This window comes from Sapajus apella, unplaced genomic scaffold, assembly GCF_009761245.1.
Source record: "Sapajus apella isolate SASKATOON/1434 unplaced genomic scaffold, GSC_monkey_1.0 scaffold139, whole genome shotgun sequence".
Taxonomy (NCBI): Eukaryota; Metazoa; Chordata; class Mammalia; order Primates; family Cebidae; genus Sapajus; species Sapajus apella.
In genome coordinates, this window is record NW_022437079.1 from 2,109,293 (window position 1) to 2,134,854 (window position 25,562).

The 25,562-nt window shown below is 55.1% G+C and overlaps 1 protein-coding gene across 1 annotated transcript in view; it reads left to right on the forward strand.

Moving 5' to 3' along the window:
- Positions 1 to 1,052: 1,052 nt before the first annotated feature.
- Positions 1,053 to 25,562, forward strand: part of LOC116540385 (A disintegrin and metalloproteinase with thrombospondin motifs 7) — a 55,827-nt gene continuing 31,317 nt past the window's right edge. Inside the window, exons 1-9 of the mRNA XM_032263889.1 lie at positions 1,053 to 1,123; positions 3,195 to 3,486; positions 3,864 to 4,243; positions 5,559 to 5,631; positions 14,753 to 15,193; positions 17,206 to 17,371; positions 18,493 to 18,689; positions 24,913 to 24,996; positions 25,335 to 25,459. Of these exons, the coding sequence (XP_032119780.1) occupies positions 1,053 to 1,123; positions 3,195 to 3,486; positions 3,864 to 4,243; positions 5,559 to 5,631; positions 14,753 to 15,193; positions 17,206 to 17,371; positions 18,493 to 18,689; positions 24,913 to 24,996; positions 25,335 to 25,459 (1,829 nt within the window). The remainder of the gene's footprint in view (positions 1,124 to 3,194; positions 3,487 to 3,863; positions 4,244 to 5,558; positions 5,632 to 14,752; positions 15,194 to 17,205; positions 17,372 to 18,492; positions 18,690 to 24,912; positions 24,997 to 25,334; positions 25,460 to 25,562) is intronic.

The following is a 25,562-nucleotide window of genomic DNA, read 5'->3' on the forward strand; positions in this document are numbered from 1 at the left end:
GTTGATGCGAATGGCAAAGTGTGCTCCAGGGAACCTTTGAGGTCAGGGAGGATGCTCTGGAAGGGGCAATGTATAACCTAGGTCTGAAAGGACAAGTCTCGGGGACATCAAGTTTGTGCCATCTTTTAATATATTTTTTATTTTTTGAGACTGAGTCTTGCTCTGTTGCCGGCTGGAGTGCAGTGGTGCTATCTCGGCTCACTGCAACCTCCGCCTCCCAGTTCAAGCGATTCTTTCGCCTCAGCCTTCGGAGTAGTTGGGATTACAGGGTCCGTCCACCACCATGCCTGGCTAATTTTTTTGCATTTTTTTGTAGAGATGGGATTTCACCATGTTGGCTACGCTGGTCTTGAACTCCTGACCTCAAGTGATCCTCCCGCCTCAGCCTCCCAAAATCCTGGGATTACAGGTGTGAGCCACTGCACCCGGCCAGTGTCCAGCTTTTTAACATTTATTTTTATTTGTAGAGACAAAGCCTCATTCTCTCGCCTAGGCTAGAGTGCAGTGGTGGGATCAGAGCTCACTGCAGCCTCGATCTCCTGGGCTCAAGGGATCTCTCTCCACATCCTCCTGAGCAGCTGGGACAACAGGCATGTGTCACCACACCCAGGTCACAGCTTCACCCTTTCACATGACTGTCTCCTTCTTATCTTTCTGGTCTCACAGTTCAAATGTCACCTTTTTAGAAAGGCCTTCCCTGATCGCCCCATGGAAAGCAGACTGTCTAGTCACTTCTGGTTCTATTTTCTTCAAAGCAACTCTCTGTAGCTGGTCTTGTTTATACGGTAGTCTGAATTGTTTATCCATCTGTCTACTTGCTTTCTGCCCATGACCTCCTCCAGAGTGGGAGCTCCAGAGAACAGAGACCTTAGCCATCTGTTCACAGCTGTGTCCCCAGTGGCCTGGGTCTGCAGTGCATACTTGATCTTTATGGAGTGAGGGAGAGAGGGGCCAGCTGACCAGGGCAGAGTGGAGGCGTGTGAAGCAGGAGGGCATCTGTAGACTGCACTGGGCAGGTCAAGGTGGAGGAGGAGTTTGGCTTTGAAACCAAGATGGGGATGGACAAGAGGCTTAGCCTGAGGTACAAATGGGGGAATCTAGACAACTTGAGGGAGAAGTTTGGGTGAGGCAGGGAGCAGATAGAGCAGACACGTGGGGTGGGAGCTAGAGAGGAAATCCGGTCCATGGAGGGCTATTATGAGTATTTTTTTTTTTTTTTTAGACAGGGGCTTACTTTGTTGCATAAGCTGCAATGCAATGGCATGATCTTGGATACTGCCCACAGGTGGGGCTGGGCCCAGCCCAGCCTCAACCACCTGCGTTCAAGTGGTCCTCCCACCTCAGCCCCCCAAGTAGCTGGGACCACAGGCACACACCACCATGCTGGGCAAATTTTTAATTTTTTTTTGTAGGGATGGGGTTTCACTATGTTGCCCAGGCTGGTCTCAAACTGGGGGCTCAAGTGACCCTCCCATCTTACTCTCCCAAAGTGTTGCAATTATAGGTATGAGGCACCTCGCCTGGTCTTCCCCCAACCCCCACTGTCCCCCCAGAGACAGTGTCTCAGTATGTCTCCCAGCCTGGCCTGGAACTTCTGGGTCCAAGTGACCCTCCGGCTTCAGCCTCCTGAGCATTGCTGGACTATATAGACACGTGCCACTATGCCCAGCTATTACCAGTATCTTAAATAGGAGGAAGATAAGAATGATTTTAGACTGACGGTCACCAGCCCAGGGAGACGGAGGAAAGCTGGGGACTCCTGGAGCAAGACCCTTGAGGAGACAGGAGGGGAGGGAGCCACAGAGCCCTGGTGGAAGTATTGTCTCTGACGGCTGGAGGGCGCCTGTTTCACTGTGTCCAGATGGAGGGAGAAGTGAGTGCCAGTTACAAATGCTCATTGCACGCAGTGGGCGTGTGCATGGTAGGATGCGGTGGTCTGAATTGTCTGTCTCTGAGCAGCAAGGTCAGCTTGTGTAAGTGGTAGGGAAGAGATGGAAGGTGGCTGGGTAGGGGCCAGGAGTCAAGCGGTGGATGCAGCCAGGGAGGGAAGTAGGTGGAGCGGGAGGGGCTGGCAGGTAGGGCGAGGAGCAAGGTGTCACGGGACTGGAGGAAGAGCCATAGATAGTGCCATTGTGAAGGTGGAAAGGACTGCAGGGAGGGTCGGGTCTGAGAAGGGGGCAGCTGACCTTCGGATCGCCGAGATGGAGCAGTTCTGAGGGATGACACTGACCAGGCTGTTGCCCTGAGACCCGACGGCCAAGGTGGAATGCAAGGTCACTGGAGACGAGGTGGAGGAAGGGGGTGACCCTGTGCTACACGGATGCCCTAGAGGACGCTCCTGGGAGCCCAGGGGGCAGGGGAGCCGGAAGCCAGAGCCAGGGCGGGGGCCCCAGAGGACCGACGGCGGGTGTTAGAGGCGGAGGCTGGCCTGGGACGTGAGGCTGGGTTTGGCCGGCCTGCAGGCTCCCGGGGGCCCCTGCGGAGTCTGTGGGCGCTGGACTGGGCGAAGCCGCGGTCCCCACCTGTCGGCTCAGCGCAGCGCTCTGCTTCAAGCAAACACACTAGGAGAGGAGTCGGGAGCCGAGGGCCTGCTGTCCGTCCGGGGAGGGCCTAGGTCTCCCTCCGGAGCCGGCTCTGCAGCACGGCCCCCGCTGCCCCTCTGCGTGGCCCTGGACCCTCGGGAGGCCTCCCGGGTCCTCTTTTGAGGGGCAGCGCTGGTTGGCCTGGGGAGCACACCGAAGGGCGCGCCCTGCAGCCCGGTTTAGGGACAACACAGAAATTCCAGGTTCTGTGCGGGGCCTCGGCGGGCGGGGGTCGGGAGGGCCTGGCCGGGCTCCGCCGGCAGGAGGCGCTCGGGGTAGGGGCGGGGATGGGGGCGGACGTCCGCCGCGGGGCGCTGCCTTCGCCGGGCCCGGCCAGCGCTTGAGCCGAGTGCGGCCTGCGGGGCCGAGGACTCCGCGGCTGGCGGGGGCGTGGCCGGAGCCTGAGGGGCGTGGCGTGGCCGGGGGCGGGGGAAGGAGCCTGAGGGGCGGGGCGGGGCGGGGAAGGAGCCTGAGGGGGGGCGGGGGGGGGGGGGGGGGGGGGGGCCCAGCAGGCACCCTCCCTCCCCTCCCTCCCCTTCCTTCCCTTTCTTTCTTTCTTTCTTTCTCTCTCTCCCTCCTTCTCGCTCTCTTGTCTTGTCTTTGCCTCCGCAGCCGGCCAAGGGGGCGGGCCCTGCAGCCTTTGTTGCCCGCGGACCCAGCGCAGCCGCCCGGAGTCGGGCCGGGTCGCGGGGAGCTGCACGCGGGCCGGGCATGTCCTGAACCGGACCCGGGACCAGGCAGCGACCGGACGGGACGGACGAGAGCGTGCGCGCGGGGTCACCCGGCGGCCGCCCGGCCCCGGCCATGCCCGGCGGCCCGAGTCCCCGCAGCCCCGCGCCGCTGCTGCGCCCCCTCCTCCTGCTCCTCTGCGCTCTGGCGCGCGGCGCCCCCGGACCCGCACCAGGTGGGTGGCCGCCCCTCCCCGCCAGCGGCCCTGCCACCCCTCCCCGTTCCCCCAGTTCGGCTTAGCCCCGCCTCACTTTGTGGACCCCGCGCTGGCCCCGCTCTGCTTGGAGGGGTTCGCGTCTTCCGCTCCCCGGGTGTTAGGGGACCCGGGTGGGGTCGGGCCGGCCGGGGAGCGGAGCCGCGCCTCTGGGGAACCTTTCCCAGCCCCTGACTCAGCTATCGCCTGTCGCCTGGAATAAGCCCTTTCCGCTCTTCGGGCTCAGGTTTTCCCAGCTCGGGTGCAGCGACGCGCCTCTCTCCCGGGAGAGCTCTCCTCCGACAGGGCTGGACGGAGCGCGGTTTATCCACCGGGGATTTGGTTTCTCGACTCCTTAGCGGGGCTCGCCTGGAAAGCGGGCTGGCGGGGACTCGCCGGCGAGGGCGCTAGGTCTCAGGTCTCCGCGGGACCCCGCCGCGCCCCCGGCCCCCGCCCACCGCATCTGGGTTGCTGGCGCGGCCCCTGACGGCGCGGGGGCCAAGTCTTGTGCGGTCCTTGCACTTCCTGCCTTCCCGTCGTCCAAGAGTGAAGACGCCGGGAGTGGAGCGGGGAGCGGGAGCTGCTTTTCCCGGTCCTGGGTTAACTCTCCCAGCCGCGCCGGGCCGGCCTTCGACGAGCCTGTGGCCTGCTCCAGACTCTTGTTTGGCGGCGACCTGCCGGGCGGCTGCGCTGCTGGCGCGTCCCACGCAGCCGGCCGGGGAATTCAGTCACCGAGGATGTAGGAGACCCCAGGTCCGGTGCTCAGGGAGCTCCGAGTCAGGGGAGCCGGTGGATAGTGGGGAGAGCCCTCCAATCGAGGGGATCGGCAGGCTTTGTAGGAGAGGAGGGGCATGGGGTTGGAGAGCCTGGAAGGATGGATGGATTCTGGGTGGGCTGAAAGGGTGTGGAGAGAGTGGGACCCTCCCCCTGGGGAGCGTCAGTAGGGGGACTGGATTAGGCTTGCTTGCTGGGGTGGGGTCAACCTGCCTCCCCACGGGAGGGATTGTGAGTAGAAAATAACCTGGGTGGGAAGGATGGGGACATTTACACTTGAGCTCAGAGGTTTGGGAAGCTGTTGAGGGCAGCAGCTGATGAAAGTCATGTTTTGGGAAGGTCTGGTCTAGTAGCCATGTGCAGAGTGCAGAGGGAGCGAACATTTAAGGAGCACCTACTGTGTGCCAGCCTCATGGGTTCTTATTTCTCATCTCCACAACAACCCTGCAAAGCAGGTGATGGAAAGTCCTTTTGTGGACCAGCAGACAGGCTCAGAGTAGAGCGACCTGTGGGGTTGGACCCCTGAGCTTCCTGAATGAGACCTGTGTTTTCCACTGTCCAGAACTGGGAGCTCAGGAGGATGAACCGGGCGGTGCGAATGAGAGAGCAGGAAATCGCTTCCCCCAGGACTCGCGTCCAGGCCCCCTGACAGCTGTGGGAAGAGTTGGGTGTGGTCAACCTCCTGGGATTCTTATGAGGAGTACATGAGATACTGACTGTTAGCTGCTCAGTTCAGGACACGGTGACTACAATGTAGTGGTCACTGTTTTTATTAATCTGCCAGGCTGACCCAGGACTCTCCAGATGAGGGAGCCCTGGGTGAGCCCGGCAACTTGGACCTGCTGTTTGGGGGTGGAGGCAGGCCAGGCACCCTCCCCTACCTAATCTGGGCACAGACATACCAAGGGTGGCATATCTGTCTCTAGTGTTCCCATAGATACAGAGCATGGAGTCCTCCCCATTCCGCAGTCCCTTAGGATTCCCGACTCTGAGGCTACTGGCCTGTTTGTCATTTTCTTTGGAGCCCGGGACCTAAGCCTGGGCTTCTGCTACAGCATGTTCCCTTCTTTGAGACCAAAGGGCTCATTCAGGGCTCACTTTTAGGAAAATATACCCTTTTCCTCCACTTGTGGCTAACCCAGGGACCTGCTTGGGTTTCTGAGGCTGGAGCCCAGTCACGTGTCCTCCTCCTGCTGTGTAGTACACCCTGTGTGCATGCGTTTCTGTGCGCACCAGGACTCAAAGAGGAGGGCATTCACATACCACCCCCCACCCTGCAGGGCATTTTTCCTCCCTGGCATGAGCTGCGGGTCGTTTGAAGGGCTGGATTGTAACTCAGGTCCTGATACGGAGGTGAGGGTAAATACCATCTTGGCATTTCTTTGATAGAAGCTCCAAAGTGACAGTTCTGTCACCCAGGGGAGATATTACAAGTGTTTAACACCCAGTGTGGCAGGAGCTCGGTCCAATCAGAACAGACCCCCTGACTGGGCAGAATAGATCTGGCCATGAACCTCTGGCAGTCTCGCTGAATGGCGCCTGCTGCCATCCCACTGTCCCTGCAGGTTCAGCTTTGACTCCAGCACGTATCTTTAGAGACTGGAACCTGCAATTACTCCTTGCTGGCACTAGGTGGTGCTAGTTTCAGCACCAACATCTCCACTAGGGACACCTGTAGGCTACAGTGAACGTTGCTTATTTTTAAACTTACCCCTGCACTCTTTAAAAATATTTTAAAGGCAAAACAATACAAGTTCATTATAAAAAAAAAATAATGCTGGTGGGGTGCTGTGGCTCAAACCTGCAATCCCAGCACTTTGGGAGGCTGGCAGATCACTTGAGGCCAGGAGTTCGAGACCAGCCTGGCCAACATTGTGAAACCCTGTCTACTAAAATAGAAAAATTAGCCAGGTGTGGTGGCACATGCCTGTAATCCCAGCTACTCGGGAGTCTGAGGCAGGAGAATCGCTTGAACCTGGGAGGTGGAGGTTCCAGTGAGCCGAGATTGTGCCATGACACTCTAGCCTGGGGAACAAGAGCAAAACTCCGTCTCAAAAAAAAAAAAAAAAAATTATCCAGGCCTGTGGTCCACGTCTGTAGTCCTAACTACTTGGGAGGCTGAGGTGGGAGGATTGCATGACCCCAGAAGGTCAAGGCTGCAGTAAATCATGATTACACCAGTGCACTCCAGCCTGGGTAAAAGGGCGCTCCCCTGTCTCAAAAAAAAAAAAAAAAAAAGAAAAAGAAACAAAGAAAGAAAAACATTTTTTTAAGGTATTAGGCAAGTATAAGCTAAGTATAATTTAGAAGTTCTCTTGCTAATTTTCAGTCATAACTTAGCTCACATCATTTGCCACGTGCCAGCTATTGTTGTTAGCATTTACATCCTAACTCATTTAATTCTTTTTTTTTTTTGAGACAGAGTTTTGCTCAAACTATTGTTGCTCAGGCTGGAGTGCAATGGCACGATCTCGGCTCACGATCTCTCCTCCCACCTCAGCCTCTAGAGTTGCTGAGACTACCACCATGCCTGGCTACTTTATGTATTTTTTGTAGAGACGGGGTTTCACTATGTTGCCCAAACTCTTGACCTCAAGCAATCTGCCCTCCTCGGTCTTCCAATCTTGGCTCACCGCAACTTCTGCCTCCCAGATTCAAGCGATTCTCCTTCCTCAGCCTCCTCAGTAGCTGGGATTACGGGGCATGCACCACCATGCCTGGTTTATTTTGTATTTTTAGTAGGGATGGGGTTTCTCTGTGTTGGTCAGGCTAGTCTGGAAGTCCAGACCTCAGGTGATCTGATCTGCCTGCCTCGACCTCCCAAAGTGCTGGGATTATAGGCGTGAGCCACTGAACCCAGCCTTAACTCATTTAATTCTTACACAACCAAAGAGAGCAACTCTATTTATTACCATCCCCATTTTGCAGATGGAGAAACTGAAATTCTGAGTGTGAGTAATTTATCTCACAGGTATGCGTAGCAGAGCTGGGATTCGAACCCAGCCTCCCTGGCTCTAGAGCTCACTAATTCGAATGCTTCTTACCTGCAGCAGAGCTCTACTTAGCCCTGTCCACGTTTTTGAACTTAATAGGATGCTTCTTTTAACGCACCTTGAATTTCTGTCTTGCTATATTTGCTCAGGATCTAGAGCAGGTATTCTCGACAGGACTACATGTCTCCTGGGGTCTGGGTCCTTCCCCAGGGATACTTGATTTTTTTAAAGCTCTTGGGGACTTTTCTCCCCAGTAATTGATTCCTCAGTTACATGCATGCTTCCATCTCTGACCACATGCATTTGAGGACAAAACTTGCCTAAAAAGTGTCACGCAATCTCTGCTCATTGTAACCTCTGCTCCCAGGCTCAAGTGATCCTCCCACCTCAACCTCTGAAGTTGCTGAGGCTACAGGCATACACCACCACCATGCCTGGCTAATTTATATATTTTTTGTAGAGATGGAATTTCACCACGTTACCCAGGCTGGTCTCGAACTCCTGACCTCAAAACTTGCCTAAAAGAGAACTTTAGAGCTGGTTGGCATCAGTGCCCCCTGATCTTGAGCTCATTTTTACCTGCCTTGGCTGGGATTGTCCTTGCCCTGGGAAACAAAGTTAATACTCACTTAAAACAAGCCTTGGAGGCTGGGTGTGGCGTCTCACCCCTGTAATCTCAGCACTTGGGGAGGCTGAGGTGGGTGAATCACCTGAGGTCAAGAGTTAGACACCAGCCTGGCCAACATGGCGAAACCCCATCTCTACTAGAAACAAAAATTAGCAGGGCATGGTGGCTCGCACCTGTAATCCCAGCTACTTGGGAGGTTGAAGCAGGTGAATTGCTTGAAGCCAGGAGGTGGAGGTTGCAGTGAGCCAAGATCGCACCATTACCATCCAGCGCCTGGGCGACAAGAACAAAACTCTCAAAAAAAACCAAAAAACCAAAAAAACAAAAAACCCTTGGCATTGAAGCTGTTGTTTTCTTCCCTGTCTCTTGTTTTTGTCTCCTTGACCTGGGCTTCCCTCCTTATGTTTTCTGGCCTGGATTCTCCAAGCAGATGAGGAAACTGACACTCAGAGATAAGCAGGGAGTCATATGCAGCTATTAAACGGTGCACTTGGGCCTGACCTGTGTCTTGTTTCTTTCAAAACCCACGCTTTTGACAGTGCGTTATTTTTGTCCCTCCTTTTTCTTTTTCTTTCTTTCTTTTTTTTTAAGACGGAGTTTCACCATGGTGGTCAGGCTGGCCATGAACTCCCGACCTCAGGTGATCCGCCCGCCTTGGCCTCCAAAGTGCTTGGATTACCGGCGTGAGCCACCACACCCGGCCTGTCCCTCCTTTTTCTCCCATTTTATAAAACACATGCCTGGGCCAACGTGAAACTTGTTGCTCATTCTTACTTCTGGCTTTTCCCCACTTCTCTGAGGGTTTGCCACATGGTCCCCCTACCACCAAGAGGCCCTCCTTGTCTCCACGGTTGAATTAACATCTCAAATGCACCCTCCTTGATGAAACTTTTCTTCATTCCAATGCATCCATAAGCAGTCATCCCCTCTCCTTGCTTGGATCTTGTCAGCACTGTGCTAGAGTGGGCATCTTGGGTCTCTCATACCCACTTTACTATTTTGTTCTTTTTTGTGTGTGTTTTTTTTGGGTCAGAATCTCACTCTGTTACCCAGGCTGGGGTACAGTGGCACAATCGCTGCTCATTGTAACCTCTGCTCCCAGGCTCGAGTGATCCTCCCACTGGAGTTGCTGAGACTACAGGCATATACCACCATGCCTGGCTAATTTATGTATTTTTTGTAGAGACGGAATTTCACCATGTTGCCCAGGCTGGTCTCGAACTCCTGACCTCAAGCAATTTGCCCTCCTTGGTCTTCCAAAGTGCTGCGATTACAGGTGCAAGCCACTGTGCCTGGCCATTTCTGTACTTGAAGGCAAGGATGGTGTCTTATCCACTTTCCTGGACATTGGATCACCTTGTCCCCTCTCATCGTTAGTAGCCAAGGGTCACATACTGGATGCCATGGACTAGGCAGGTAGTGGAAATGAGCAAACAAGGTGGGTAGGGAGACAGATTTTTCTTGAATCGTGGCGCCTCTTGGCCTGTCTCTTGTTTTCTCACTTTTGTGAGACTCAGTTCTTTACTGAGTGAAAGAAAACACAGGCATGCTGTGAAAGCGAGTGTACAGGCAGCCACAGTGCTGGGAACCAATAGGGAGTGGTGGGGACTGAGGACCGGGAGCACAGCTCCTTCCTAAAGGAAACGCGCTGCTCCACCCCGGCCACTTCTGCCAGGAAGGAATTTAAGCCTGACATGGACAGATGATAAGACTTTTCAGGAAAAGCTGAAAGTTGAGATTTTTGTACAAGGTCATTCTGTTTTTTTTTTTGTTTTTTTGTTTTTTTTTTTTTTGAGACGGAGTCTCACTCTGTTGCCCAGACTGGAGTGCAATGGTGCCATCTTGGCTCCCTGCAACCTCCATCTCTCGGGTTCAAGCGATTGTCCCTGCCTCAGCCTCTTAAGTAGCTGCGGATACAGGTGCCCGCCACCATGCTCAGCTAACTTTTTGTATTTTTAGTAGAGACGGGGTTTTGCCATGTTGGCCAGGCTGGTCTGGAACTCCTGACCTCAGCCACTGCGCCCGGCTGAGGTCATGATATTCTTAAACACTGGCAATTGACTAAAACATTTTTCAACATTTGTGTCAGCCAAAACAAACCGAAAAATCAATAACTGATCAACACAGCTACACGCTGTGGCTGAGGAGTTGTAGTCCCACATGCCCTTATTAGGATGTCAGAGCAAGAAGTCTCCTTAAATCATCCAGTCCGGTGGCTTCTGAATGCCAGCCTCTGAGTTGGCTAGATCAGAATCACTGGGAAGGTCTAGAAAAATACAGAAAATATACATTCTAGGGCCCCCAGAGCCCTGGATCTGTGGAACCAGAATCTCTGGGCTGGGTCCTGGGCATCCACGGTGTTTCAGCGCTCTCCAGGTACTGCTGATGACAGGCAGTTTCACTCCCGGTGGGGGATTTCCTAACTTTCCCCAAGATCACAGTTTCCAGAGGCTCTTGATAAAAACATAAGCTTCCTAGTTCCAGTTTCTAGGAAATGCTGATTTAGTGAGTCTGGGATGGGGCCTGGGAGTTTGTTTTTAAGAAACTTATCGGCCGGGCGCGGTGGCTCAAGCCTGTAATCCCGGCACTTTGGGAGGCCAAGGCGGGTGGATCACGAGGTCAAGAGATCGAGACCATCCTGGTCAACATGGTGAAACCCCGTCTCTACTAAAAATACAAAAAATTAGCTGGGCATGGTGGTGTGTGCCTGTAATCCCAGCTACTCAGGAGGCTGAGGCAGGAGAATTGCCTGAACCCAGGAGGCGGAGGTTGCGGTGAGCCGAGATCGCGCCATTGCACTCCAGCCTGGGTAACATGAGTGAAACTCCATCTCAAAAAAAAAAAAAAGAAACTTATCTGTCAGGTCTGGAAAATCCTTGCGCTAGTGGGCCCCTGAAGCTCAATGACGGGGAGCCACATAGCAAGTTGCCCCAGTCCATCCAGCCTCCTGACTCTCAGAGAAGGCTCTTTGAGGCCGGCACTGCTGGGGCAGTTGTGAGTAGAGGGAGATGTTCTCAGCAAGGGGCACACCACTGGCACGTGCAGGGTGCTCTACATGTGGTTTGCACAGAGGGCAGACTGGAGGGCGGGTTTGGTTTCTGCAGTGTGCTGGGATGGAACTTTGGGCTGGGCAGCAGCAGAGAGAACCCTGGTGGGATGTCTGCAGGGCACTCAGGCATTCACGTGAACCGGAAGAGTCTACTGTGGACAGCCAGGATCCTGGAAGCTGGGTATAAACCCAGTCGAGAAACCACGTTGCCACGTTCCCTAACTGTGCTCTTTAGAGCCTGGGAACTACAGGGAGGGAAAAGGGGAGAAGCATGGGTGCTGGGGTTTCCCCAACGCCCCCAACCCCCAGCACAGGGGATTTCTTTCGAAGCTAGACCTCATGGCCGAAGAGATTTGACAAACGTGATCTAATTCAACTCCTTCACGTAACGACGGGGAAACTGAGGCCCAGCAATGGATGGATTGTTGAGAATACAGAGTAGTGTTACTGAAGACTGAAGCCATTTGGGGAGCTTGAGTCCCAGTCGCAGCTCTGCCACTCTCACTGTCACTGTGTAACTCTAGGCCAGGCTCTCCCCCTCTCGGAGCCTCCCTTTCTCCCTTACCTAGGAAGCAGTCTGGAGACCTCAGGGGATCCATGAACTTGAATGGGAAAATATTACATATTTTCTTTTTGTAACTGCTCAATGAAATTTACCATTTCCAGCTGGGCGTGGTGGCTCACGCCTGTAATCCCAGCATTTTGGGAGGCTGAGGTGGGCAGATCACCTGAAGTCAGGAGTTTGAGACCAGCATGACCAATACAGTGAAACCGCATCTTTAAAAAAAATAAATAAAAAGAAATTTACCATTTCCCTCAATTATGAATATTAGCGCATCCTAATAGCACCTGTGATTCGTTGCCAATAGAACAGGTCTTTTTCTATCTCATTACAGTTGTTGCACATATCTTGAAATAAGGTTTACATTCATCACTACTACAAAGTTACCATAGTTGCTGGGCATGGTGGCTCACGCTCGAAATCCCAGCCCTTTTGGAGGCTGAGATGAGTGGATCACTTGAGGCCAGGAGTTCAAGACCAGCCTCGCCAACATGGCAAAACCCCATCTCTACTAAAAATACAAAAACTCACGGGGTGTGGTGGCATGCGCCTGTAGTCCCAGCGACTTGGGAGGCTGAGGGACACGAATCGCTTGAACCTGGGAGGTAGAGGCCATGGTGAGCCAGGATTAAGCTCCTGCACTATGGCCTGGGTGACAGAGGGAGACTCTGTCTCAAAAAAAAAAAAAAAATGACCATAGCTGTTAAATTTGCCACAAAATCTTGTTTAAATTCCACACCTGCTTTTTATTTTTATTTATTTATTTATATTTTTGAGACGGAGTTTCACTCTTGTTATCCAGGCTGGAGTGCAATGGCGCGATCTTGGCTCACCGCAACCTCCGCCTCCTGGGTTCAGGCAATTCTCCTGCCTCAGCCTCCTGAGTAGCTGGGATTACAGGCGTGCGCCACCATGCCCAGCTAATTTTTTGTATTTTTAGTAGAGACGGGGTTTCACCATGTTGACCAGGATGGTCTCGATCTCTTGACCTCGTGATCTACCCGCCTCGGCCTCCCAAAGTGCTGGGATTACAGGCTTGAGCCACCGTGCCCGGCAAAGAGAGAGGTTTTTAAACTGCATCCCTGGAACCATTCTTTAAATGTATTCCTGTATGTAAAAGGGAGAAACCAGAGCAACTCTGTTGAAATGGCAGTTAGGGGCCAGGGAGACCCACTGGTCTGGTCTTTCTCCATCTCCCCATTCCAGGAGGCCTGGAGACATATGCAGAATGCTCATGCACCTGGAAGCACATTTTTAAATCCATCAGGCTAATAATAATCATAACAATCATAATGGCCATCATATTCAATCAGTGGCTCAGGCACTGCTAAACGTGGAGCAGCTCACTAGGTTTCATCCTCACAACAGCATCGAGACTGTAAGTTCTGTGATTAACTGCATTCTACAGAGTCATTCAACAAATACCAAAAAAGGACTAACTTCTGAACACTTCTGACACTTAAATCTTCGAGAAAGAATATAAAGGACCAAGGTAGCTCACGCCTGTAATCCCAACACTTTAGGAGGCTGAGGAGGGAGGATTGCTTGAGGCCAGGAGTTGGAGGCCAGCCTGGGCAACATAGCAAGACTCCCATCTCTACCAAAAAAAAAAAAAAAAAATTATCTAGATCCGGCTGCAGTGGCTCATACCTGTAATCCCAGCACTTTGGGAGGCCAAAGTAGAAGGATTGTTTGAGCCCAGGAATTTGTTTGAGACAAACCTTGGCAATATAGTGAGATCCCATCTCTAGAAACAAAATTAAAAAAAAAAAAAGTTAGCCAAGTGTGGTGGCAGCCACCTGTAGTCCCAGCTACTTGGAAGGCTGAGATGGGAGGATTGCTAGAGGCCAGGAGTTGGAGGCTGCAGGGAGCTATGATTGCACACCTGCTCTCCTATCTGGGTGACAGAGCAAGATCCTGTTTAAAAAAAAAAAAAAAAAAAAGGGCAAAGAATATGAAGATTCTTGCCTTCCAGCTGGATGTAGTGACTCACGCCTGTAATCCTACCACTTTGGGAGGCCGAGGCAGGTGAATCACGAGGTCAGGATATCAAGACCATTCTGGCCAACACCGTGAAACCCCATCTCTACTAAAAATACAAAAACTTAGCCAGGAGTGGTGGCACACACCTGTAGTCTCAGCTAATTGGGAGGCTGAGGCAGGAGAATCGCTTGAACCTGGGAGACGGAGTTTGCAGTGAGCTGAGATCGTGCCACTGCACTCCAGCCTGGGTGACAGAGCGAGACTCTGTCTCAAAAAAAAAAAAAAAAAAAAAAAAAGGGTCTTGCCTTCCTAGACTACATTGGGAGCGGAGAGAGAAAACAAATAAATAGAAAAAATAACGAAAGTGTTAAGTGATACGGTATGTCCAAAGTGCTATGAGGAAAAATAAAAACGGAAGGGGGAGATACAGGGAGCTGCGATCTAAAAATAAAGTCATTTTTTATTTGGCCTCATCAAGAAGGAGACTTGAGCAAAAACTCAAAAGTGAGTAGTTTAGCCAGAAAGAAGTGTTCTGGGTGTAGGGAGCTGTAATGCCAAATTCTGAAGCAGGAGCGTGTCTGACCTGCGGGGGAAATGCAAGGAGGCCAGTAGACAGAATGGAAAGAGCCCAGGCAGTGCAGCTGGAAATGAGACTGGAGAGGTCAGCTGGCCTAGGGCCTCATACAGGCCCTACGTACGAGGTGAAATGTGAGCCATTGCAGAATTTTGAGCAGAGTAGGACCGTGATCGGGCTAGTTTTGAATGAATTTTTCTGGCTGCTATGTTGAAAATAACAGGGAGGGGCACCTGGGCACACTTGTTAAGAAGTTGCCGGACGCGAAGTGCAGTGGCTCACACCTGTAATTTCAACACTCTGGGAGGCCAACGTGAGTGGATCACCTGAGTTCAGGAGTTTGAGACCAGCCTGGCCAACATGGTGAAATCCTGTCTCTACTAAAAATACAAAAATTACCTGGGCGAGGTGGCATGTGCCTGTAGTCCCAGCTACTTCCGAGGCTGAGGCAGGAGAGTGGCTTGAACCCAGGAGACGGAGGCTGCAGTGAGCCAAGATCTCGCCACTGCACTCCAGCCTGGGGGACAGAGGAGAGACTCTGTCTCAAAACAACCCAAAACACCACAACAGCAAAAGAAGTTACTGCAACGATCCAGATGGAGAAACTGAGGCACGGAAAGATGAAATAGCAGAGTTAGTAGGTAGCCCAGCGAGGATTTGAATCCAGATACTCTGACTCCAGCAGCCCCGTCCCAGTCGCTCTGGTCCCTGGCCACCGGCGAGGACCCGGGACTGGCCTGGGCCTGGCATTCGTGGTTCTCTCCCTGCAGGGCGTGCAACGGAGGGCCGGGCGGCAGTGGACATCGTGCACCCGGTTCGCGTGGACGCGGGGGGCTCCTTCCTGTCCTACGAGCTGTGGCCCCGCGCACTGCGCAAGCGGGATCTGTCTGGGCACCGCGACGCGCCCGCCTTCTACCAGCTGCAGTACCGCGGGCGCGAGCTGCGCTTCAACCTGACCGCCAATGCGCACCTGCTGGCGCCCGGCTTCGTGAGCGAGACGCGGCGGCGCAGCGACCTGGGTCGCGCGCACATCCAGGCCCACGCCCCCGCCTGCCACCTGCTCGGCGAGGTGCAGGACCCCGAGCTCGAGGGTGGCCTGGCGGCCATCAGCGCCTGCGACGGCCTGGTGAGTGCGCTGGAACGCGGGTGCTCCGGGCGGTCTCGCGTGGTGGGATGTGGAGAGGGGCTCTCGCCTTGCCACGCACTTGTCCGGTGGCTTTGCCCAGCGCACTTCTCCTCTGCCAGCCTCGGTATTGACGCCTGTAAAATGGGAGTGACAGCGCAGGCCCCGTTGATCTCTAGGACAGCAGGTCTGACAGTTTAACGTGAAAGCCGCGTGGCTGTGCACCTGTAGTCCCAGCTATTTGGGAGGCTGAGGAGAAGGATCACTTGAATCCGGGAGTTCGAGGATGTAGGATGTGACGATGGCGCTTCCCTGGAGACACAGTGAGACCCCAGGCACTCTCAAAAATAATAATAATAATAATGTGAGCTCAAATCACCTGCAGGCCCTGTTTAAACAGAATTTTTGCAGGGAAGGTCTGGGATGGCGCCCAAACACTTATATTTCTGAAAACCTCGCAGGTAATATTGAAGATCCAGGTCCAGAGACCCCCACTTTGAGAAGCTCTGTTTGACTGGGCTAAGCAACTGAAAAAGCAGTTGATTTCTCTTTTGTGGGGCATCAGTTATGACTGTTCCTTGACAGGTCCCTTTAGGCTCCTCTTCTCCAGGAAAGCCACCCCTCACCCTGTAGCCATTCTGCAGGGCATGGGGAGGAGCCCCTTTCAGCCCCTCTGCCGGGATCAGAACTCTGGGAAAAGCAAGCCTCAGTTTCCTGGCTTCCTCTGGCTGGACGGTGGTGCTGGCTACTGCCTGCTCCCCGAGTGAGCGCTGATTAGAGCAGCTTCCACTCCAGGCAGAATGGGGCCCTTTCTGCTCGTGTTCAGGAGACCAGCCCCACTCTCCCAGCTCTGAGGGTGGGGCCTTGGAGGGGTAGGGGATGTGTGCACGCTGTCAGTGTCCACTGTTCCCAGGAGGCCCAGGGCTGAGATTGCTCGGGCAGAAACCACGGGCTGCGGCCGCACGGGGCTAACGGCAGGACAACTCACAACACAAGCTGCAGAACGTCTGGGCCATTGAAGGCCCATCTGCCCCGCACGGTGTCCTCATTTATGGAGACTGTGCCTCTCCCTTCATGTACAGTTAATTTTGTTGAGCAGCTGTGCATATCGAGAATCATTCCCATTTCACAGATGAGGAAACAGGCTCAGAGGAGAACTTGCCCAGGGTCGCCTAGTCATTTAGCGGGTGCTGTGTGTGTGGGGTGTCCACATTCAAACCCAGGTCTCCAGAACTAAGAGGTGATGCACTTTCCAGCCCTCCAGTCTCCCTGGTCTTGTGTGGCCCAAGGGACAGAATGGCTGCCTATGAGGGGCAGTCCAAGGGGCGTAACCTTCTTCCCTGGCACCCCGAGCGTCCTCAGGAGGTAGTGGGCATCAAAGATGCTTCCCAGGGCCCCTCCCCTCCCTGGACTCTGAATGCTGGCAGTCATGCCCTAGACACTCCTGCCAGCTTCCTTCTGTGGGCAGCCCTGGGCCCAGAGAACAGGATGTCTTGGTGGCTGTGGACATCTCCTCCGCGCGGGTGTGGGTGTACATGCTTTTGGAGTGATTCATTGCCTTAGGGAGATAGAGGGCAGGTCAGAGGCCCTGGCCAGCTGGGAGGGGGCACAGTGCTGGAAACGGCTGGCATGCAGAGGAGATGCAGAATAGCCTGGAGGCCTGGGCACAGGCTGCCCCACGCAGGATGGCTTGCGGGGCTCTGGAAGACACCGTTTTGTCAGATTTGGATGCAACCCCATTTGCCTCTCCGAATGGGGTGGGTGTGTGGGGCAGCATCCCCAGGGGCGGAGGCTTCTGAGCTCTGCTTTGAAGGTTTGGCTGTGTGTGGAATGGCAGAGAAGGGCATTCCAGATGGAGGCCGCAGAGTGCGCAAAGCCGCAGAGGAAGGAAAGCTCAGGGTGTCCCCGGCAGTCACAGGTGGTGTGCGCAGTGGCGGCTCAGCTGCGCGGGACAGGCCTCTGGGACGTGTGGGAAGAGCAGCCCTCCCTGCGTGACCCTGATTCTTCTTCCCCAGAAAGGTATGTTCCAGCTCTCCAACGAGGACTACTTCATTGAACCCCTGGATGGTGCCGTGGCCCGGCCCGGCCACGCCCAGCCCCACGTGGTGTACAAGCGTCAGGCCCTGGAGAGGCCGGCACAGCGGGGTGATTCCATTGCTACAAGCACCTGTGGGGTGCCAGGTATGCTCCTCTGCTCCCAGTTCTCGGCCAGATACTGGGCCTGGAGACGTGAAGGGCCCTTTCTAGAAGCCCCTCCGAACACCCCCATGCCCAGCGTCCCTTAGACCAGAGGACACAGAAAGACAGACGGATCCGTCACCATAGCCTGTGCCCTTAATTATGTCAAAGACTGTGTCCTCTGCCTTTCGGGCCGGCCCCGGTCAATCCCTCATCTGACCTCCCTCGCTCCATGTCACCTGCCTCTCCCACATTGGGGCTCGACCTCCCTCTGCCCCCGCCCGCCCATAGCCTATAGCACTCGGCTCTGCTAACCATTCCTCCTCCAGCGCCCAGGCTGGGTGGGCCCTGCCCAGCTCCAACAGGGCCACTAGCCAGGTACCTCCCTCCCCTGCCACCCTGTTCCCACCCGGAGTAACTGACCTCTATTACTGGGACCTGGAGTGCAGGACCCAGAGCCTCCTCTGCAGAGCGGCAGTAGTGCCAGACAGTGCGGGTGAGGAGCTGCCCACTTGCTGGGGCTTGGGGAGTGCTCGCCTGGCATGCCAACCTCAAGCTGCCCACAGCTGTGGAGCACAGATCCACAGAGGCATGCTTCTTGGCCTCAGTTTCCCCACCTTCATAGATGTGTTTCCTCTTCTGATCTGGAGCAGCCTGGGTGAGGGGAGCAGGCCCAGTAGCTGGGCTGGGTGGTGGCCAGCCTCACCAGGCTGGGGTTTTGAGGGTGGGATCTGCCTGTGCTGGGAAACACTAACCCCAGGGTGGGAGAAGTGACACGGGGCACTAGGGGCCCAGGTGCCAGCTTTGTCAGGCCCAGGAGTTCCCCTCCCATGGACACATGACTTTGCCATGTTTATATCCACCATTTCATTTGTCACCCTCTGAGGCAGATCAACTTATTCCTATTTTTAGTCAGAGAATCTCAAGATCAGAGAAGGAAAGGGACCAGGCAGAGCCACACAGCACAGGTCTGGGGCAGAGCCAGCAGGGGAATCCAGGACCCTCGCCTCTGATCCCAGTGTGGTTCCCAGTGCCCCAGAAAGAGCTCGCTGTGGAGAGGCCCTGGAGACACGTGCCCTGGGCCAGTCTGCTGGCAGCTAACCCCACCCCATCTGGGCCTCCAGTGTCCCCGGAACTGGAGCCTCGACGGGAGCGTTGGGAGCAGCGGCAGCAGTGGCGGTGGCAACGGCCGAGGCGTCTACACCAGCGCTCAGTCAGCAAGGAGAAGTGGGTGGAGACCCTGGTGGTAGCTGATGCCAAAATGGTGGAGTACCATGGACAGCCGCATGTTGAGAGCTATGTGCTGACCATCATGAACATGGCGAGTCTGCTGCGGGCCGTGAGGGGGTGGCGGGGATGGTGTTGGGGGGTGGGGTGCAGAGAGCGGGTGCAGGGCAGGAGGGCTGGCAGGCTGGACCCCAGACCCAGGTCCAGGCCCCAGGCAGGATGAAGGGTCTCCAAGCTCCTGAGACCAGGAAGGGGTGGGGGGCTTGGCAGCAAGTCACGAGGAGAGCGTCTGGGCAGAGCGCTGGCAGTGGGGACGTGATAGGGTGTCATGTCACTGGGAGGGGGCACGGGAGGGGGAGACTGAGGCAGCCACAGCTCTGTGCCTGCTAGGGTTTTGTAGACTAGTTGGTTCATTCCTGCCTCCCTGCACAGACACCTCCCTGCTTTGCATCAGGACCTGTGCTAGATGCTGGAAACAGAAATGTCTGATCAGACCACGCCCTGCCTGAGACCCTGCCTGAGACATCAGCATCGTTACAGTTAGAAGGATCTGTGCAGTTCTGTGGTCTACTAGCTGGCAGCCTTGGGCAAGGCACCGTCCCTGAGCCTCAGCTGCTCATCTGTGAACTGGGCATGATGATACTACCTTGTGGGGTTGGGAAACTGCTCTTGAGCCCACACCATGGATAAGATATCAGGGGCCCTGAGAGGGCGAGTGACTTGCCCAGGTCACACAGCCAGGCAGGGCAGAGGCGGATGGGAGCCCAGGTGTCCTAAGTCACACCGGGGGCACTGTGGCTGAATGCAGCTGGCGATTCCTGGAGCCAGCTGCTGCAGAAAGGGCACTCCCTTCTCCTGCCCTTTGGGGGCAGGTGGGAGGCCTCAGGCTCCAAGCTGCTTCCTGCAGCCCCTGGCAGGAAAGCTCTCTGCCCCTGGCATTCTTAGCTGCCACCAGGTGGTCAGGCCAGCATATTACCCTGTTTCTCTCCTGGGCTGGCTGGTCGGGGCAAGGTAAGGGTGTGTACTGTGAGCAAGATGACATCTAAAGGAGCCCCGGTGCCAGGATCCTCTGCCGCTACTTTCCGTACCAGCCCCTCACCTTCAACCCTAAAGGAAATACCCTCTGAGATCGTCCAGCGTCTGGCCCCCTAGTTTATAGCTGTGAAGCCTGAGGCTCAGAGAGAGAGGAAGGGGCTGCGTCCAGGGGTGTTCTCTACCTGCTGGCCACCACGTCCCCACTGCTTGAGTCCGCATCGGCCAGTGCCGCTCAGGGCCAGTTCTTCTCCGACTGGGACACCCTCATTGGCTCCCTGCTCCATATGGAATAAAAGTCACAGCCTTCTGCCTGGCATTCGAGGCCTTGAAGGCCTTCGCTCAAGCCTCATCTGCCCAGGGAGGGGAGCCACCAACAGCCAGGCTTCAGCAGGGACTATTGCTGGACAGCGGGGCCCGGCCCCTGGGCTAAAGGGGGTGGAACAAGGGGCAAGGCTAGGTTCTCAGGCCCTGAGGTCCCCTCCTGCTCATTCTCAGCACTTTGTGGGCTCAGCCTGAAAGACCCAGGAGCCTGGCTGGAGCCACTGATGGTTAACTGGGTTCATTTCACCCCCATTTTTCTGAGTGTTCCTGTGGTCCAGATTCTGGGCAGAGCTGGAACCACCCCACCAGGTGTGGTGGTTCACAGGTGTAATCCCAGCACTTTGGGAGGGCGAGGTGGGCAGATCACTTGTTTGAGATCAGGAGTTTGAGACTAGCCTGGCCAACATGGTGAAACCCCATCTCTACCAAAATACAAAAAATAGTTGGGTGTGGTGGTGCACACCTGTAGTCCCAGCCACTTGGGAGGCTGAGGTGGGAGGATTGCTTGAGCCCGGGAGGTGGAGGTTGCAGTGAGCTGAGATCACGCCACTGCACTCCAGCCTGGGTCTCAGAGTGAGACCCCATCTCAAAAAAAACAAAACCAAAAACAGACCCACCCAGCCCAACAGGTCCCCGTGACTTAACCTGGGTGACAGGATTGAGGTCTTTTTGCCGCAGGGCCTGGCCCCTTCCTGGCGGCCTTGCCCTGGCTCACAGGACCCATGCATTCACTTTGTGAGTCTCATTCCAGGGGACAGGGTGGTCCTGGTTCTCACGCTCACCTGCTCTGACAATATCAAGCTCTCCTGAGCTGGTGAGCCCAGCATTGGCCAGGACAGGGTCGGGGCATCTATGATCGTCACAGTGCTGGACCCCCTGGGAGGCTACAGGGACGGCAGGGACATGGGAGCCCATGTGGCCAGCCTCTGAGGAAGGAGCCTTGTGAATATCTGTCTACCTTTAGTCTGGTGTTCAATACCCACCACCTCATCTAAACCTCACTCGCATTGATTTATTGACTGATTGATTGATTGATTGACAGAGTTTCGCTCTGTTGCCCAGGCTGGAGTGCAATGGTGTGATCTCGGCTGCAACTTCCGCCTCCCAGGTTCAAACGACTCTCCTGCCTCAGCCTCCTGAGTAGCTGGGACTACAGGTGTTCGCCACCGTGCCCAGCTAATTTTTTTGTATTTTTAGTAAAGACGGGGTTTTGCTATATTGGCCAAGCTGGTCTTGAACTCCTGACCTTGTGATCCACCTGCCTTGGCCTCCCGAAGTGCTGGGATTACAGGCGTGAGCCACCGCACCCAGCCAGTTTTACCCCATTTTCACCCCCAATTCTGTTCTTGCTCTCTAAGGCCACAGGCCCTTTGCGAGGGGCTTTTTCACACTTTCAGCTCAGCGGGAGCCTGTGGTTACCTGTAACCTCCAGATCTCACCTTCACAAACACTGCACACCCCTGGCATGCTCTCCAGGCCTGCAGCAGAACAGGGCCAGGCCTCCCTGGGTATCATTTATCCAGTTGAAACACCCCACATTGACTTTAGGCCATTAACCAAAGCCACTTGGTAGAGTTGATCAGCCAATGAAGACCCTGCCTCCCTCTGACATCTCCCAATGCCTGCATTGCTCCCGTAGCTCCTGGGAGACAGCGAGGTTGTACATGCTGAGGGAAGGCCTTTGTGGTGGCACTAAGCCGCCCCAGCCCTGACCCAGAATATAACGTGGGGCAGTCTTCAGGCAGGCGGAGCGGACCCTCAGGGACTTCTGGTCCTCTGCAGCCACCTTGCTGGGGACTGATACCAAGCTTACCTGTCTGTGTTCTAGGAAAGATTTGTTCTTTTGATCTGCCTTTCTCATTTTCCACTGTTTCTTTTCTTTTCTTTCTTTTTTTTTTTTTTTTTTTTTTTTTGAGATGGAGTCTTGCTCTGTCGCCCAGGGTGGAGTGTAGTGGTGCATTCTCACTCACGGCAACCTCTGCCTCCCAGATTCAGGTGATTCTCCCGCCTCAGCCTCCGGAGTAGCGAGGATGACAGGTGCACACCACCACGCCCTGCAAATTTTGGTATTTTTAGTAGAGACAGGTTTTCATCATGTTGTGTAGGCTAGTCTTGAACTCCTGACCTCAGGTGATCCACCTACCTTGGCCCCCCACAGTGCTGGAATTATAGGCGTGAGCCACCACGCCCGGCCTCCACTATTTCTTTTTAATGAGATAATACATTGGAAATACTGAGCAAGTACCCAAGGCACATTCATTCATTGAACAAATATGTCTTGAGTGCCCATCATGTGCCAGGTACAAGACGTGTCACTGGGGCTGTGAGAGGGAGTTCACATAGACCTGGCCCCTGCCCTCATAGAGCTTGTGGTCTGGTGAGGGAAACAGACATTAGTTAATGAAACCATTACCTTGTTGCGAAGGAGCAATGGAGAGAGGTGCTGGGAAGGACAAGTTCATGGTGTTTTAGGAGTGTTAGCTCAAATAAAGGCTCCCCAGAGGACATGACGAGGAGTGGAGGGCAGGAGAGAGGATAGGAGGTAACTTGGGGAAGACAGGTGGGAAGGTGTTCCAGGCAGAGGTCACAGCATCTGCAAAGGCCCTGTGTTAGGAAGAATCATGGGATTCTAAGAGGAAGACAGAGGGGTTGGAGCCAGAGAGTGAGAGGGGAAGGGGAGGCAAGGGGAGGTCACAGAGGAAGGCAGGGGCCAGATCCAACAGGCCTGTTGGCTATGCTAGGGACTCCTGTCCTTTTCCTGGACAGTAAGAGCCACTTACTACATTAGGCAAGGGTGTGGTACGATTGGGTTTGCATTTCACTTTTTTTTTTTTGAGACGGAGTTTCGCTGAGTGCAATGGCGAAATCTTGGCTCACCGCAACCTCTGCCTCCTGGGTTCAAGCGATTCTCCTGCCTCAGCCTCCCGAGTAACTGGGATTACTGGCATGTGCCACCATGCCTGGCTAATTTTGTATTTTTAGCAGAAACGGGGTTTCTCCATGTTGGTCAGGCTGGTCTTGAACTCCCAATCTCAGGTGATTCGCCCACATCGGCCTCCCAAAGTGCTGGGATTACAGGCGTGAGCCACCACACCCAGCCCTGGGTTTGCATTTCAAAGGCACGTGACTGAGCTGCTAGGCTGCAGGTGGCCTGGAGGGGCTGCAGAGTATGGGGACGCTTGCAGGAGACCTCAGCAGCTGAACAGACGAGATGATGATGGCAACTTGGACGGGGCATCGGTGTTGGAGACGGAGAGAACAGACAGAGTCAGGCAAAACTAGGGAGGCAGAATTGGTTGGTTGAGTGGAGAAAGGTGATTCAGGGTTGCCGGGCTCCCAGCCTGAGCGTGGGGGCGACAGGGGCACAGAATACTGCTGTTTATCTCCCTGTTTCTGACCTTGGGTTCTGAGAGTGTTGTTCATCCCCATAATCAGGGGCTTTGGTGTCCTCTTAACAGTGTTTGTCTGGTCCCTTACTTTTTTTTTTTTTTTTTTTTGAGATGGAGTTTCACTCTTCTTGCCCAGCTTGGATTGCAATGGCATGATCTTGGCTCACCGCAACCTCTGCCTCCCGGGTACAAGAGATTCTCCTGCCTCAGCCTCCCGAGTAGCTGTGATTACAGGCGCCTGCCACCACGCTCAGCTAATTTTGTATTTTTCGTAGAGACGGGGTTTCTCCATGTCGGTCAGGCTGGTCTCGAACTCCCGACCTCAGGTGATCTGCCCGCCCCAGCCTCCCAAAGTGCTGGGATTGCAGGCGTGAGGCCCCGTGCCCAGCCTGGTCCCTTCCTATTTGAATATTCTTTTTCTTGATGCATTGCTAGAAGCCAACTCACAACTGGCCTGTTCTGTCATCCCGGCCCTCTGGGAACCTGCCAGCTGTCCCCAGTCATAGGCTGGCCTCTTCTGTGTTCTGAGGGAGTTTTTTTTTGTTTTTTTTTGAGACGCGTTTCACTCATGTTACACCCAGGCTGGAGTGCAATGGCGCGATCTCAGCTCACCGCAACCTCCGCCTCTTGGGTTCAGGCAATTCTCCTGCCTCAGCCTCCTGAGTAGCTGGGATTACAGGCACACACCACCATGCCCAGCTAAGTTTTTGTATTTTTAGTAGATACGGGGTTTCACCGTGTTGACCAGGATGGTCTCCATCTCTTGACCTCGTGATCCACCCGCCTTGGCCTCCCAAAGTGCTGGGATTACAGGCTTGAGCCACCACGCCCAGCCTCTGAGGGAGTTTTAAAAGAGCAGATGGCTTTCCCCACCCATTTCCCCTCACCTTGGCTTATCTGCCATCTTTGGGGACAGATCCCTCTCCTGGGGCTCAGTAGGGAGCCCCCTGTAGCCAGGGGGCCTCTGACAGATGTGCACACCTGCCCTCTTGGTCCCCTGGCTGTCAGTCCCAGGGGATGGGATGGCTGAGCAGTGGGGAGGCTCCACAGGCCTGTGCCTACCCTCACTCTACCCTCGGCGCTCTGCCCAGGTCTGTGCGTCCTTGGAGGGTACACTCCTGGGGTGATGCTCCTGGTGTCCCCAGGGCAGGAGGGCGTTGCTGTCGTAGCCCAGGGGCAGTGGGAGGACTGGGGCCCTGACACAGGCCACGAAACCCGCATTTGGAGGCCTGAGCTGCTGTCACTTGTGTGGGGTGGGCATGGAGTTGGTACTTGGAAGCAGATCCCAAACTGTGTGCTCAGGGCAGGCTGTGGGCCTGGGAAGGAGCCTCGGAGACCTCTTGTCCTCTCCAGGTTCTGCTGCTGTCTGGTTGGGGCAGTGTGTGAGGTGTGGGGACACTCATGCATTGGCCCCCATGCATCGCCTGTCAGCTGTGCACCCTGCGTGCACCCGTGCCAGTGTCCCTGTGCGTGAGCATGGGTGTGCCTCGCGCTGTGTGGATCGGGGTGGGCATTGGCTGCTGGTATCCTTCATCCTGGCGGCAGCCTGACTGACTCCCGTCTCTTGGGCAGGTGGCTGGCCTATTTCATGACCCCAGCATCGGGAACCCCATCCACATCACCATTGTGCGCCTAGTCCTGCTCGAGGATGATGAGGTGAGTGGCCATGTGGTCCCATGCTGCCTGGCAGTGCCATGGCTGCCAGAGTCCTCTTGCCCCATGACCTGTGCTGGTCTGTATGGAGGGGCACAGCGAAGCCCTCCTTGGCCTGGACTGTGTCCCCTGCCACCCCCTGGTCCCTGACTGACCCTTTCTCAGGTCCCCTGCAGGAGGTTCCTACAGGAGAGGTGCTGAGGCCAAAAGTGGGGACTGGTGCCCGTGGGCCTCCCACTGCCCTGCTGGGCCTCTGTCTCCTGCCTTCATATGGAGGAGAATTGGGCTTGACGCTCTTGGAACTCAGGGGAGGTGTGAGCAGTCACTCTCTCTGCCCCCAGGAGGACCTAAAGATCACGCACCACGCAGACAACACCCTGAAGAGCTTTTGCAAGTGGCAGAAAAGCATCAACATGAAGGGGGACGCCCACCCCCTGCACCACGACACCGCCGTCCTGCTCACCAGGTGCCGCCAGCCGCAGGAGGGTGGGAGCCTGCAGCCCAGGGAGGTGCTTCCTGGCCGCAAGGGAGAAGCCGTGGTGGGATGGGAGTCTGCACACTTTTGGCCC